We start from the raw sequence: 16646 nt of genomic DNA, 5'->3' as shown, positions 1-16646 counted from the left end.
AGAACCTTTTTGAGAATTTCAATTCCCAGAGACACAGTTAACAAGTGGCCCCAAGCCCCCAAAAATTAAGAGCAATTACAAACGTCCACCCTGAGTTCGACCATGGCCATGGTTGACCCTGTTGTATACCAACGGCCAACAGGGAGATTTAGTCAAGGTCGCCTGCTCCAGGCCTCGGCTCCTCGAGTCCAGTGCGCAAGTTCATTAATAAGGAATGCAGGAATCGCCTTTTAAAGCTTACTCCACCTACCTTATACCCTCCATAACCCCTGACAGTGCCCGGCCTGGACCTGCCCACAATCCCTGCAGTCTCATTGGTCTACGCCCGGACGAGAGGTCTTGAGTTACCTGGTGTTGATTTGGGCGAGGCGTCACGATTATATAGTCTCAAAAATTTTTTTTAAATCGGATGTTTCCAGACGTTGCTTTGAGCAGAAATAATTAGCTAGCTCTGACAGTTAACGAATAAAGCGACGGAGCGAATAAAACGCTGGAAATGACAGATAAAACGAAAGATAAAAAACACATAGTACGACACCGTTCAAGGACAAAAAGCAAGAGAAGAAGGAGAGAGAGAAATCAGCTGTTCAGAATCGTCTCACTGTGACTCTCACAGTCACACAGACTCCAGCTCACTCTCCAGACTGCGGTCATACAGTCAGGTGTGTCGGTGTCTGTATACCAGGTCGTACAGCTGTATACAATAACGAGATGTGGCCCAAAATCATCGAAAGGTCTTTGCTGACACTCGCGACCCGGCAACGAGCGACACATAATTGCTTCCAGGTCATCATCTCCCGTAGGAGCAAAACCAACTACGTAGGGGTACTCTCGGCTCCTTTTAATAAGGGACAGGTGAGTTTCATTATAATTTTATTTAATTATTCATTTATTTTACTTATTTTACTTTTTACCTGCGTTGAAACTCATTTCGAAGCAGGTCTTTGCCGACATTATACCTGGCGATATCTGAACATGTGTATAAATGAGCGCCGAGAGAGAATTACATACATTTTCAGTACCAGAATCTAAACTTGACTGTTTAAGTCAGAGGTTTGACCGTGGAAGGCCCTCTCCACCTTGTCTTTTTTTTTTTTTACTTTATTTTTTTGATACTTGAGCGAAACCTGTTTATGACGTAACCGGTTTGAAAATAGCGAAAGTGGCAACTCTACGCGCATGACCGCCTCAGGCGCATTCGTTCATGAGTCTAGTTTATGAAATATTCTTTTGTGAATGACTTTAGGCTGTTCATATGTCTGTGTCAGTAACAACAGCAAAAGAAAAAAACTCTCTCTCTCTCTCTCTCTCTCTCTCTCTCTCTCTCTCTCTCTCTCTCTCTCTCTCTCTCTCTCTCTCTCTCAATATTCACGCATACACACATGCGCTCAAGCCAAACTAGTCATATATCTCGTTGACACCAAAGCATACTTGCGGTTCTTTACAGATCGCTCTCTCTCTCTCTCTCTCTCTCTCTCTCTCTCTCTCTCTGCGCTAAAAATAACATAATTACCATTCTCGGATGCGAGAAAACTATCGTCAAAAGCTGTCATATGCGCTTTCCGGTCGCAACTAAATTTAAACCAAGGTCGGACCCTTTGAATGTTGCAATATGCTCCCCACTGATCACTGTGAATGGTTGTTCCTGGCAAAACTACTTTCTTAATTATCGGTAATAGCGTTTCGGCATTACGCGAATAGACTATCTCCATATAACCCAAAGCTGGTGACGATGGGTCAACTATCCCAAATACCCAAATTGGATTCTGAGGAGCGCGTCCCCTCTGGTGTTCTGGTTTGTGGCTGAAGCAAGACTCGTCAATTTGCACTGTTATTCCTGGCCCACCAAGTCTAATAGGTTTTTTTCAAAATATTTCTCGCAAACTTCACGAAAAAAACTGAACATATCAATGACTGTCTTTTTTGAAACATTCAAAAACTGTGTGGTTTGCAATACACTCAAATCCTGACACCAGTAGAAAATGCCTTCTATCCACTTTTGCAATGAAAACTGATCGATCAAAAAAACGAATCTTTACGAATTGATTCGTAGTACTTGTATTTGGCGCAGTTTTTGACTAGGCACTTCCAGACGTATTTATCTTGAATTGAAGACCGTTTCGTCCACTTCATTAAACTTTTACATAGAGGACATTTTAGTTCTTTCCTCAGAAGATTCTTCCGTTTCATCCAGTTTACTGCAGGGAGCGGGTCTTCAACCACCAATGGCTTAATGATTCGTTCATATAGAGAACGGTCCATGTTTGGAGGCTCTATATTTTGTACTAAAGTAAAATGTTGAATTAAAACAAACGAAAGTTCAACGATCGACTGTTTTCTCAAATAGGAAACTGTTTTACTAACAGTTAACAGAAACCAACTTGTTAAAGATTAGTATCTAATTGTGTTTAGAAACAAAAACAAGCAATGATTTAACAATGAAAATGAAAACAAATCGTTAAAACATCGGATATTTCTTAATAGAGCAAGCAAAGATAAGCACTCCCCGATTTGACCAAGCAAAAATAAGCACCCCGGGAATGCTTATCTTTGCTTGATCCAACAAAATGAGGTGATATAAAGATTAATAAAATCATACAATTCCAGTAACACCTGATATTCATGGTACTGTGAGTTTAAACAAGCTCTCGAATCCAAGGATAACAAGTGTTTTTTTAACCTCCACCAATAAATAAATAAATAAATAAATAAATGGACATTCATGTTCCTTTCCAAGACGGAAACTGCAGCATACATAAATGAAAATGATTGTTTATCGGTACCTACCAATCCAGTTTTAATCCAGTTTCCACGAGTTTGAACTAGGCCTATGTTAACCGTATTCATTAAACCAACAAGTATTCCAAATGTTGCAATTTTCGTCTTGGAAATGAGCTCGTATCAACATTTTCGTTCTTATTTATTTATTGATTGATTTTTTTTACAGCATATCACTCTCTGTTTAAACATTAAACAGATTCGTTAACTTTGCTTTATAAATACGTAAGCACAGAGACACACTCACATATTGACGAATCTGACAAGAGACTTTTGTTATCGAAGCAAGCCTTCCTGTTTATGTTTAAACAGCAGGTGTGATGAGCTGTGGTAATTTACGAAACCACTCTTATCTTTCTCTCTTCGTTCGTTTCGCATGAAAGCAGCGCGATACTGAAATTATGCAATAGGTGTAGTACTGAACCAAACAAAAACTTTCAGTTTTCTTCTGAAGATTGAAAAAGAAACCCACAAAATCACTTTGTAACTTGTTTACTTCTAAGTATTTACATTTAGTTTTACTCCACACTCGAGTACTTTCAGGCCCTGTCTGTGGCCCATTCTCAAGAGATGTTTGGGATGTTAGCCTGGGTCAAGGCCCAGCAGTCTTCTGGAACTTCTCGTTGAGCTGTCATTTATGTGATGGCTGTTCTGGTTTTCTTGAGAGTTGCCAATCCCCTCTTGTCGCTCTGATATCCTGAGCTGATGGTCAATGGGATTCACCCTTGTGGTAAGGGTGTGGTCACCAAAAGTCTGTTGGGCAGGAAACCTAATCTCCAGGTCAGCAGGGTCAATCTTAGCTTCTTTTAACATCAAAGCTCGGCTTATGGGATCTTCTGAGGTAAAACTTTTGTTTCCTCCAATTACTTTAATCTCTCTGATAAATGCACCTTCTACTACCCTCCTGTGACTAATTTTGTTGCTTTTGTATATAAGCCTACTGTTTTTGAAATCCATCCTATGGTCATTTTCCCAACAATGTCTAGCTATAGCACTCCCCTGAGAGTTAAGCTGTACTGCCCTTCTATGTTCTTGGACTCTGGTCCTTATTCCCCTTCCTGATTCCCCCACATATCTGTCTCCACAATTGTTGCAATTGATTATGTATATCCCCGCTACATCATCTGTATTACTGTCTTCTCCTTCCAATTTATTTGTACATACTTTGTTTTTTACGGTATTATCAAAGGTATATACAAATTTTTATTGACTTTCTTTCATTTTTGAAGTGATTTGTTTCATTTTAGGCATAAAAGGGAGGGCAACTATTTTCTTGTTTTCTTTATTCCATGTACTCTCTACATTCGCTCTGTAAAAAAAATTTCTAGCTTTGTTGAGTGCCCTTTTTCTGAACCATTCCGGGTATGCTAATGCATCGAAGCTTTTATCGATGTAATTTATTTCTTGCTCCATCTTGCAAGGGTCACACGTTCTCATTGCCCTGAGAAATAAACCTGTTAGAACCCCTATTTTTATATCATGACTGTGAAAAGAGAAGAAATGAATATATGAGTTCGTATGTGTGGGCTTTCTATATGTGCTGAATTCATATCCTGTTTCTTTTCTTTCTATGAGTACGTCTAAAAAGGGCAGTTTATTATTGTTACTTTTCTCTAAAGTGAACTGGATATTGTTATCAAACTTATTGAGTTCATCTAGAAAAGTTTCTATTTTATTTCCATCCCCTCGCAGAATAGCAAAAATATCGTCCACATATTATCTCCACCATCCTTGCAGTTTTAAGTTAGGGACATTAACATTGGGAACTAGATTAGTTTCGTAATATTCCATATATATGTTAGCGAGCATAGGTGATAATGAGGACCCCATAGCTACTCCATATTTCTGTTTGTAAACTTGTCCCTCAAACGTGAAATAAGTATCACTGACACACAATTTAATCAACTCAAGGAAGATGCCTATTTCGATGTTTGGATTGAAAATACCCTCATTATGTTTAGTCTGAAGGAATTCTAATACTTTATCTAAGGGGACATTGGTGAATAATGCTACTACATCAAAACTAACCATGTGTCCCTTTACATTCTTTTTCTTAACTTTGTCTATGAAATCTACTGAATGTTTAATATGGGATTCTGAAAATATACCTAAGTATATTCCTAGTTTTGTTAGATTTCCTACTAGAAACAATAGGGCGTAGTGGGCAGCCTTCCTTGTGTATTTTGGGGCTGCCATATATATATGCAAGTTCAGGTAATTTACTCGAGAATAATTTATTGCATAGCATGTCCTTCCCATTACCTAGTCTACTGATTATTTTCTTCACATTCTGATTAAAGGTATTCTGCTGGATAGGTCTAATTTTTCTGTTCATGCATGTTATCAACATATTTTATAACGTTTTATAAACCTCACAAGAAGCGCAAAGCGCCTTATACAGCCAAACCACTCTAGTTCCATAACCAGAAAAGACCAGAATACTAGAATTAATACTCGAAAAAAAAAATCAAAATTTTGTGCTAGGAATCGCGCCATTTCGTAGCTGTCTTGGGAAATCCTGTTGTCAAAGGATTTGCAAGAAATGGCGTTTCATAAAGATAACGGGGATCAAGCAAAGATAAGCACTCCCGGGGTGCTTATCTTTGCTTGGTCAAATCGGGGAGTGCTTATCTTTACTTGCTCTATTTAGAAATACCCGATGTTTTAACGATTTGTTTTCAGTTGTCATTGTTAAATCATTCCTTGTTTTTGTTTCTAAACACATAATTAGATACTAATCTTTAACAAGTTGGTTTTAATCTTTAACAAGTTGGTCTCTGTTAACTGTTAATAAAACAGTTTCCTATTTGAGAAAACAGTCGATCGTTGAACTTTCGTTTGTTTTAATTCAACATTTTACTTTAGTACAAAATATAGAGCCTCCAAACATGGACCGTTCTCTATATGAACAAATCATTAAGCCATATGTGGTTGAAGACCCGCTTCCTGCAGTAAACTGGATGAAGCAGACGAATCTTCTGAGGAAAGAACTAAAATGTCCTCTATGTAAAAGTTTAATGTAGTCAAAAACTGCGCCAAATACAAGTACTACGAATCAATTCGTAAAGATTCGTTTTTTTTTTTTTATCGATCAAAACTTTCATTGCAAAAGTGGATAGAAGGCATTTTCTACTGGTGTCAGGATTTGAGTGTATTGCAAACCACACAGTTTTTGAATGTTTCAAAAAAGACAGTCATTGACATGTTCAGTTTTTTTCGTGAAGTTTGAGAGAAATATTTTGAAAAAAACCTATTAGACTTGGTGGGCCAGGAATAACAGTGCAAATTGATGAGTCTTGCTTCAGCCACAAACCAAAACACCAGAGGGGACGAGCTCCCCAGAATCCAATTTGGGTATTTGGGATAGTTGACCCATCTTCGTCACCAGCTTTGGGTTATATGGAGATAGTCTATTCGCGTAATGCCGAAACGCTATTACCGATAATTAAGAAAGTAGTTTTGCCAGGAACAACCATTCACAGTGATCAGTGGGGAGCATATTGTAACATTCAAAGGGACCTAGGATTCGCTCATCATACTGTAAATCACTCGTTAAATTTCGTTGATAGAGTTACCGGAGTTCATACTCAATCGATCGAGAGTTATTGGAATAAACACAAAATACGAATACATCGCTTGCTCGGATGCAGAAGGGAATTGTTGAACTCTTACTTAAACGAATTTTTGTGGAAAGAAAGAAACCATAATGACAAAATTTATAGGTTTTGTGAAACAGAAGCAAATCAATATTGTTTTGATTAAATTCTTCATTTATATTTTTATGTGTACTCATGAAATATGTATATTCATTAAGTATAGTTTTTAACTATATTATGATTTATCCGTTTTAAAGACATTTATATTTTATTTGGTTCGACAATAAAATTCTAAAACAACACTTGTCGTTATCTTTACGTTATCCACAGAATTTTGGGAGTGTCCATCTTCACTTGGTCAAAATTGTTAGTGCTTATCTTTACTTGATCCATTTTGTTGTTATTGCTCATTATATTTATATTACAGGTTTATTGTAATTGCATATTAAAGGGTTAATGTAACTGCATATCACAGGTTCATCGTAACTGCATATTAAGGTAGCGTTCATTTGAGCATGAAACTTGCTGATGCGAACCAAAGTTATAATAAAACATATCCCAAAATGTATATGACTTATCCGAGTAAAGCTTTTTTGTATACTCATTACCCGTATTGATTTATTTATTTATTTATTTATTATTATTATTTTTTTTTTTTTTTTGCAGCGTCGGCCTGGAGTTAAAGACGGCCCAACGGCAATTAAGGAGACGGGCGTTCTTACACGTCTTCAGGAAATGGGTAGGTTCTCTCTCTCTCTCTCTCTCTCTCTCTCTCTCTCTCCTGCTTCTGTTTAACCAACAAATATAGGGTCTTTCAATGTACAATATACAGACGCTGATAATTATTACAACTACGCTAGAAATAATAAATAGCCTATGTAACGGCTCGGCGTCTATGGAAAATACAATGTTTGTACTTATTCGCAAGCCATCTGGGTTCGCCAACCATTTAACGTATGATGTTTGCAAGTGTATTGGTAAAATTATTTTGTCAATGCGCGTATTTTAAGCTTGTTTTGATCAATGGATGCGCATTTTAAAAGGGCTTTGTTCATTGCACGTGTGGTTTCATGGTTAGGCCTATACTTGCTCATTGCATGCGTATCTTAACGTTTGTTTGTCGATGCATGTGTATTTTATTGACATATTTGCTCAACACCCATCTCATTTTAACGTTTATTAATCTCTGTATTTGATGCCCCAGGTGTCGTTGTCAAAGACTATGGCGAAGTGCCCATGGACGCGACAAAATCAGCTCCCAAGAGCCCGACGAAAGGCGGCGGTCATGAGGTTCCCTTAGGTCCTGATGGCGAACGAAACCACACCGCCGTCCTCACTTACAACCGAAAATTGGCTTCTTCGGTTGCCACGGTCGTCAAGGAGGGCGCCCTGTGCCTCACCCTCGGAGGAGACCATTCCATAGCCATCGGAACCATCAACGGACACGCCCAAGCTAATCCAGACCATCAGGTAAGGTCGTCTTAAGGGTCGAGTTCCCGTGCAACTTCCGGGTGTTGGTTATAGGTCTAAGGCCGTCTTCTCTCTCTCTCTCTCTCTCTCTCTCTCTCTAGGTCTATAGCAGATCTTATTGTAATAGATTTATTTTAGCATACAAATGGAAATAGATATTCTGGCTTTGGTAGGTCTACTGTGCAACCTTGGGTTCTGGCTATAGGTCTAAGGAAGGCCGTCCTCTCTCGCTCTCGTTCGTTGTCTCTCGTCTCTCTCTCTCTCTCTCTCTCTCTCTCTAGGTCTATAGCAGATCTCGTAGTAACAGGCTCGCTTTGGTTTACAGAGCGGAGATAGAGATTACTGATGTAAGCTATCGTCTTTTCTTAAGTTTAAAGTTGACTTCTTTTTTTTTCTTCTTCTTCTTTTTTTGTGTTCACAGGTCTAGAATACATTTTGAAATGTGTTTATCAGCCTAAAATAGATTTCGCCTTTGCTTGTGTAGGTCTAAAATACGCCTATTCTCTACTTATATAGTTTTAAACGAACTCATTCATAAGACTTTAATCTTATCTAACAAGATACCTACACAGAGTTCTATCAATAACCGCTGAAAAGGCTACATATCTATTGATCGCAAGAGAGAGAGAGAGAGAGAGAGAGAGAGAGAGAGAGAGAGAGGAGAGAGAGAGAGAGAGAGAGAGGCCTACCAAGGAAAATCAATTCTCGAAGCCGCTGATCCACAGACACGGTTGCATCGCATAGTCAACCGTTTGAAGTTCCACGATAAGGGTCAGTTTCCCTTTCCATAATGAAAGTCTGTGATTTATCATTTTTTTAAAAATTATTTTTGAGAGAGAGAGAGAGAGAGAGAGAGAGAGAGAGAGAGAGAGAGAGAGAGAACCACATGAATAGTATTCAAAACAAGCTAGACGTCTGGATCTTCAGCAAATTTAAAATAGGTAAATAAATTCGTCAAAATACCATGAACCGAACTAACCTGACCGCTTATTTATTCATTATTTGCGAAGTTAATGTGAATATGATAAAACTTTGGAATAAATATATACATATATTCTCCCCTTACGAAGCTTTTTATCACTGCGTCAACCAAAAAACTGAAGGATTGAAGGTTAATATCGATGACTGTTCACATAGGTCTAAAATGGTTGACGCTGGCTCATTCAGTTTATAGCCTTTTTTTTTTTAGGTTTTATAAAACCACACGTACGATCAGTTTATTAATTTATATATCTACACTAATAGTCATTGATTTTCCATTTACCTGAGTGATATATGGTAAGATATACGAATAAAAAAAAAACAGTATATAGCTACTACGTACTTTCCTATCAGATAGAACACGACCGCGTTCACTCGCTCTCCCAGAGAAGCGTTAAACGGCCATGTTCTCACAGGATCGCACGTGCGATTAGCGTTATATTTAGAATATCTTCACTAATAATCATTGTCTTTCACTCAAGTGAGGGATGTATATAAAGTAATAATAACGAATAGAAAAAAACCTAATACTTTCCAATCACATATAACATGACCGCGTTCACTCGCCTTCCCAGAGAAGCGCTTAACGGCTATGTCGTTCTCACAGGATCGCACGTATGTTAGCGTTATATTTAGAATATCTACACTAATAATCATTGTCTTTCACTCAACTGAGGGATATTGATATAGTAATAATCACGAATAGAAAAAAAGCTAATACTTTCCAATCAGATATAAAACGGCGGCGTTCACTCACCTTCCCAGAGAAGCGCTTAACGGCTATGTCGTTCTCACAGGATCGCACGTATGTTAGCGCTATATTTAGAATATCTACTAATAATCATTGTCTTTCACTCAACTGAAGGATATTGATATAGTGATAATCACGAATAGAAAAAAAAGCTAATACTCTCCAATCAAACATAAAACGGCGGCGTTCACTCGCTCTCCTAGAGAAGCGCTCAACGGCCATGTCGTTATATTTAGATATATCTACACTAATAAGCATTGTCTTTCACTCAAATGAGGGATATTAATAAAGTAATAATCACGAATAGAAAGAAATAGGTAATACTTTCCAATCAAATATAACGCAGCCGCGTTCACTCGCTTTCCCGGAGAAGCACTTAACAGCCACACACAAACGGTCTTCTCTTCCCCTTCGGCTCAACAGGTGGTGGTGCTGTGGGTCGATGCTCACGCGGACATCAACACCGGAGCCTCTTCGTTGTCAGGCAACATGCACGGGATGCCGGTCTCCCACCACCTGAGGGAGGTCAAGGACAAGGTCAACCGCCTTCCGGACAAGTGGCCGGAACCAAGGTAATGTCGTTTATTACTCTTAATTGCTTTTGTACTGGTTGAGAACTAGACCTATATGCTCTTCCACTTATGCATATAGATGCACTTCCTTGCGTGTATATTAAGCTACATATGTATACATTTTATTTTATTTATTTATTTGTTTGTTTGTTTGTTTATTTATTTATTTATTTTTCAGTATATCTGCCAACCACATCGCCTACATCGGACTTAGGGATCTCGATGATGCTGAAAGGTATAAATCTACTTAAGTTGTATGAGTGGATAAAAAGTAGCATAGGCCTATCGTTTCTATGACCAAGAAGGCCACTCCATAATCTAGTTAGAGCTGGAATTGAGTTTTAGAAAATCAAATAAACATAATAAATAAGTATAAATAAACAAAAAGAGATGTTTGATGAAGAGAGAGAAAAGTCGATAGGCCTATGACAACATCTTTTTCGAAAAAAAATTATAATAAGTAAATAAAATGTCAATTTACTCCAAATTCCTCCCTCCTCGACAGGGTATTACTGAAGGACCTCGGTGTCCTGGCTTACGACATGAGGGAGGTCGACAATGTCGGAATCGAGGAGGTCATAAGGCACTGCCTTGAGGTACTCCAGCCATCGGGGACTCGTCCCCTTCACGTATCGTTCGACATCGATTCCCTAGACCCAGCTGAAGCTCCGAGCACAGGAACTCCAGGTTAGCATACATTGCATATTATTAATCATCATAGAACCTACAGATAAATACAGCATGCTGTATATACAGTACGCCATCAGCTATACAGGTATAGTAACCAAATATAAAAGTATGGGACTAAACCAGTTTCACCTCCGACTTCTTGCAGTCCGCGCCGGCTTAACCCTCAGGGAGGGCCTGAAGATCGTCGAGGCAGCGAGGGACACGGGCTTCCTGAAGGCCTTCGACCTCGTGGAGGTGAATCCAGAGCTGGGGAAGAAGGACGACGCCCTCCTGACGGCGGAAGCCGCGAAGGCGGTTTTACTAGCAGCGCTGGCTGGACGGAGAGGAACATGAAGTGGAATTTTGGTTGTGTAGACTTATTAATACACTACACACGTACATACACACACACTTTCTTATGCATTGGCAGTATCATAGGAACGCCATGACTTTTACGTAGGGCTAATTGGTGCTTAATTGCTTTTATGTAATTTGAAACACAGCTGTGATTAATTGATTAGTCTAATTTCAAGCAACACTAAAGTGATTTTTTATTATTATTATTTCAATTCGTTCTTCCGATTTTATCTTTTGTTTTTAGTAATGACACCAATATCGTATATTACCCGCTTGTTGTTTAACTGTATCAATCATTGCCATATTTGTTACAGTTTCCTAAGGAAATAGGTTTATTCCACATGAATTAAGGACACGACAGAATACAGTAACAGTTGACACCAGTTTACAGTATACAGTATTACAGTCAATTGCGCGTTTATATAAAAAATACGATGTATTTTAGTCAAAACTGTTTTAAATATGACTTACGAACCGACGAACAATATACTATTATTAATTCTAAGATTATTCTGTGAACAGAATGATGCACAAAATATTGTTCGATTAGGTCTATAAGTTCGTATTGGCGGAGGTTTGCGCTCTCTCGTTGCTTTCTAGGTCAGTTACATTTTTCTGTGATGTTAGGAAGACGGAAAGGACTCTTTATACATAAGAATTTCTTTTTCCCTGATACTTGTTTGTGACTTAATAGATTTTATTCTGTAGTATAAGTTTCTCAATAAAATTGAAAGTGTTTTAATTTGGTTTTATTTCGATGCTGTAAATAATTATGTAAATGAAACGATATATATATTATGCATTAAAAACGAGGAAACTTGCAGGGAAACATAGGTCTAGCGTTACTCAAGAGAAAGAGAGAGAGAGAGAGAGAGAGAGAGAATGTTATCATGTTATGAAACGAAAATATGAACCTTAATGTTTATTATTCCGTGTAATTCTGTTCAAGTCCACTTCCGGATCTTCCTCCGTTATACCAAGCCACGTGGGAGGCGTCATGACTTGCCATTACAACGCAATGCGCAAAATAACACGTTATCGTAATGACGGAAAGTGTGAAATGAGCAGTTAATTGAAAAAGGTCCTCTGGTAAAGTTATTTGCAAGCTACAAGCATCCAAGCAGCTGTATGTGATAGGTGTGGCGAAGTTAACACGGAAGAAAATACGATTTAATTGACAGAAGAAGAAGAAAAGGAATTCGAAATAAAAGTGTATCTCTCCCTTGAATAGCCTAGGTATACCTAGACTCTCCATTGAATAGCCTAAGTTGATCTAGAGATATAATCGTAGGAATAAGCAGAAGATAAATTCGAAATAGAAATAAAACTCTCCCTTGAATAGCCTGCATAGGTCTAGCGATATATATAACAGTAGGCCTACGCAGAAGAAGGTGAAATCTTCCACATAAAAAAATGCAGCTCTCGCTTGAATAGCGTATACATAGGTCTAGAGACGATCGTAGGCCTCCTCAGAAGATAAATTCGAAATAAAAATACAACTCTCCCTCGAATAACCTACTACATGATATATAGATGCAATCCCCTACGCAGAAGAAGAAGAAACGAACTTATAAATAAAAATGCAACTGCAACTCTTTGAATAGCATACATATAGGTCTAGAAATATATTCGTAAGCCTGCTCAATTCTTTATCATTGGAACCTATCTATAGTTACTTGTATTTACAAAGTTGCTCTGGTTGTTTCAGAGTAAAGTTGCACTTGAATGAAACAACGACAGTAGCGGTATAGGTAGCTATACCGCTCTGTAGTATAGTAAGTGTCGGTTCCCCCACGCTTTGTTGCAGTACTAATGAGTAACTGACTCAGGTGTCAAATTAGTGCTAAGCCTGTACGCTACATTAAGTTATTTTTACTACGTATTTAGAATCTGTCCATTAACTAGACGCATTAACTCTCTCTCTCTCTCTCTCTCTCTCTCTCTCTCTCTCTCTCTCTCTCTCTCTCTCTCTCTCTATTTTCCCATTAAAATAAGCGTAAGAAAATTCTCGCGCACTTGACAGCACCAGCTTCGGCACCGCTTAATTGACTGTCATTCTGTATAAAGACTTAATAAATTAATTATTTCATTCGGAAGAAATACTATTTAAGATAAATCCTGTCCGCTTTTATAAAACAACGCCATTGCTGTTCGGTCGGTGTTTCGGCATAACGGTAACTCGATACTCGAGCCGCATCGCAGAACAGATTTACGACAAAAGAAAAAAAATCGAATTTTCCACCGGACCCCTGATTGGCACGTTACGTCACCGTGAACAAGTGAACAATGCAATGCGCACGACGAAGAGCATACAGAGAGAGAGAGAGAGAGAGAGAGAGAGAAGAGAATGTATGTAACACCTGGGACACCAGAGACAGTAAAAAAAGAAAAAAAAAATATGGGGAAATCAACTACCCATCCTCCTCGCTTCTCCTCTCCCTCACGCACTCATAAAAGGGGGAAAGCAGTTTATTCTAGAATTTATCGATTAAATGACAGCACGGCATGGCTCTGAGAGAGAGAGAGAGAGAGAGAGAGAGAGAGAGCCTGTGTTCAGTGGTTGTCGCGGACCCAGAGTTCTGTTGACATTTCAAGCAGTAGAAACTTGGTTGTGTCCCATCCTTTGTCTTAAAAAGCTTGTGGCTTCGGATACTTGCGTTCTCTCTCTCTCTCTCTCTCTAATATCGATATAAAAGGTTTTGAATTTATTTATAACGGGAGCGAAAGAAAAACAAAGAATGGCAATTAGAATTGCTGCTTTAGTTCGACTATCTTGAGAGAGAGAGAGAGAGAGAGAGAGAGAGAGAGAGAGAGAGAGAGAGAGATCTTTCATTCATCTCTTGCCAGTTTTTTCTTTGTTCTACATATCATGATAGACCCAAACCGTCTTAATTTTCCTTGGCATCATCCCTGTTCCTTTATTGGTCTTGGTTTCTCGAACAAAGAAACTTATTAGTCCCGAAGAAAGCTAAAATTATTTCAATCAAACGCATTTTGGCTCTGTTCTCCTGGGTCCGTCAATCATCTTTGTTGCATTACGTTCTATTTAGCTTGCGTTCTTACTTGTTGCTCTTTGTGTTAAATAACTTAAGTGGTGTGGAAGTTTCTTTGTCGTTATGGGTCTAACAACGCTTTTGTCTCTGTTATTATAAGTCTAACGATTACTGTACATCACATTTGTTATTATGGTTCTAACGAACCAATGCACATTTCATATTGATGTCTCTATTTTAACTGGTAACTTTGTATGTGTAATTAACTTTTTATTTTGTTGACAGATAAATCGACATCATTTCTTTGTTATATACTGTACGGCTGTCAGCTAAAGTGCTTTGGTTTCGTTGTGAATAAAAAGAAGTTCTTTAATACTTTTTTGGTACTAGTAAATCTAATTTACACTAATTAATTATTAATCTTTAATGTATATTATGTCTTTATATGTTCAGTTCTTAAGAATCTCGGATTTTTCTTTTCTTCATTGGCCTATTCTCCGTTACACTTGTGCTACTGTCCGTTAGACCTAAAGCTCACTTCCAATAGTTTCCTGTAGTAGTACTGACGGCTTCCTTTCTCTTATATCCTATAAAATGTCTTCTTGTGAAAGCGTAAGAGTGCCTTTTGGAAACTATTTACTTTCTTAAGCATCATTTTGCGTTTGCAAACATTCGTCACTACCTTCATTTTTTTTTTAACTCGTGGTGAATTAAAGATGAGTCTATCCATTTTAGGGTGTAACCGCCCCTGTACCACACTGGCCCAGTTTGCGCGTGCATTACCCTGTTGCATAGAGAGAGAGAGAGAGAGAGAGAGAGAGAGAGAGAGAGAGAGAGAGAGAGAGAGAGGAGGAGAGAGAGAGAGAGAGAGAGAGAGAGAAAGGCTTACTTATATAGCTGTTGGTGTCGATGCAAACTTGTAGTACCTAAATACGCAATACGTGTAATTTTGTTACAGATTCGGAGTGCAGTCTGTCATACTCAAGATCCATGCAGGCTCTCTCTCTCTCTCTCTCTCTCCGTGGTGTGGTTTCCGTGAATATTTGATATTCCTCCTGACAGAGGAAACCCCAAGTGAGTGGCTTACCTTTGTCTTCGTTTACAAAGATACGCAAAAAGCCGTAGTGGCGCACTCATTCATTTTTAGAGGATCAATAAACCAAGAGCGCAATGGTATTAGGATAACTTATCATGATATTCATTTAATTTGTTAAAGTATTATGCAATGGAATGTATGCGACTAAGCTTTTTTTCTGCATACACAACACACTGGAATCTGCTAGACCGATGCTGCATCTCCTTCCGAAATTTATGACTGAGTTCGTATTTCAAACGTCTGACAACGCAACTGAATTACCTACAAACAGATTCGATAAATGATTCAGCTGTTTAATTAGACACTGATCCACAACTCATCTTTATCATCCATGCCCCGGATGTTCCATTATAGTTCGTAGCCACCTGGCGGTTCGCCCGGGAGTCACAAAGAAACCGTTTTTCGTGACGTTTGAATATCTTAACGTACAAGTTATTAAAATTATTAACGAAACATGAACTACAACTGAGTTTCGCCAATCGAGTCTACAAGTTACTGGAGTCGAGTAGAATGGACACTTGATATTTATTACCTAAACTTGAATTTATAGTTATAACAATGCAACTTCAAGTTAAAATATCTTTTACCTTAATGTATTACGTATCAATGCCAGATGATATCGAATCGTCAATATCATCATCATTTTTCGTAACCAAGTCATAACTGGGTCGAAATAATTTACAGAACGTTGACCGGAGACCTCAAAACTTTTAATAGATATAATGACATATCTCCATATCATGATAATGGGTCTTAATTGTTTTTACCTCCAGCCATATTCTACCTCGTAACAGAATGGCCCAACCTGATCTGGTGCGAATCTACTTGAATGATCAGTTTATGTAAACTTACGTAGCTCTCTCTCTCTCTCTCTCTCTCTCTCTCTCTCTCTCTGATAGTTGCTACTGCCGATCGTATGTGAGATTGAGAACGCAGTCATCAGGTAGCCTGAGATGTTTAGATATCACCAAAATGAAGATGGCTTAATGAGACTTTTGTGTAATGAAATGCCTCCACTGTATTCTAAATGTTTATTTCTTACATATTTACATTTTAACAGGAACAGTCACTAAACAGGCTATATCTAAGTTTTTCATGGTAGAAAAATGTAAACTTGTTTAGCTAAGGTAAAAAAAATTAGTAAAACATCTTGTGGTCTTTCTGTGTTGTTATAGGCCTAGTATCATGTTCGCCAGCCTTTAACTTATACTTTAGGCAGTTTGACTATGATGATCCCGTTATTATTATTATCATCATTATTATCATTATTATCAGAAGATTAACCCTATTCATTTGGCACAAACCAACAGGGCCCAGTAACTTAAAACTCCAAGCTTTTAAAGAATGTGGTGAACAAATGTTCATTTATCCTACGCTAGCATA

General features: G+C 38.2%; 1 protein-coding gene across 1 annotated transcript; it reads left to right on the top strand.

Annotated features, from left to right (window-relative positions):
• The first annotated feature begins 523 nt into the window (after positions 1-523).
• On the top strand, positions 524-11916 carry LOC135194851 (arginase, hepatic-like). The gene is made up of 7 exons (XM_064221035.1): positions 524-855; positions 7041-7113; positions 7579-7844; positions 10000-10148; positions 10327-10383; positions 10654-10835; positions 10984-11916. Exons 1-7 carry the CDS (start codon positions 712-714, stop codon positions 11169-11171), a joined length of 1059 nt encoding a protein of 352 aa, XP_064077105.1. The 5' UTR covers positions 524-711; the 3' UTR covers positions 11172-11916.
• The last annotated feature ends 4730 nt before the right edge of the window (positions 11917-16646 follow it).

Source organism: Macrobrachium nipponense, chromosome 15, assembly GCF_015104395.2.
Source record: "Macrobrachium nipponense isolate FS-2020 chromosome 15, ASM1510439v2, whole genome shotgun sequence".
Taxonomy (NCBI): Eukaryota; Metazoa; Arthropoda; class Malacostraca; order Decapoda; family Palaemonidae; genus Macrobrachium; species Macrobrachium nipponense.
This window is presented reverse-complemented; position numbering and strand designations above follow the sequence as displayed.

Coding starts and splice junctions, on each gene's coding strand:
- LOC135194851 (XM_064221035.1), top strand. CDS start 712: ATGTGGCCCAAAATCATCGAAAGGTCTTTGCTGACACTCGCGACCCGG. Junction 7,845..9,999: donor AAGCTAATCCAGACCATCAG/GTAAGGTCGTCT, acceptor TCGGCTCAACAG/GTGGTGGTGCTGTGGGTCGA. Junction 10,836..10,983: donor TCCGAGCACAGGAACTCCAG/GTTAGCATACAT, acceptor GACTTCTTGCAG/TCCGCGCCGGCTTAACCCTC.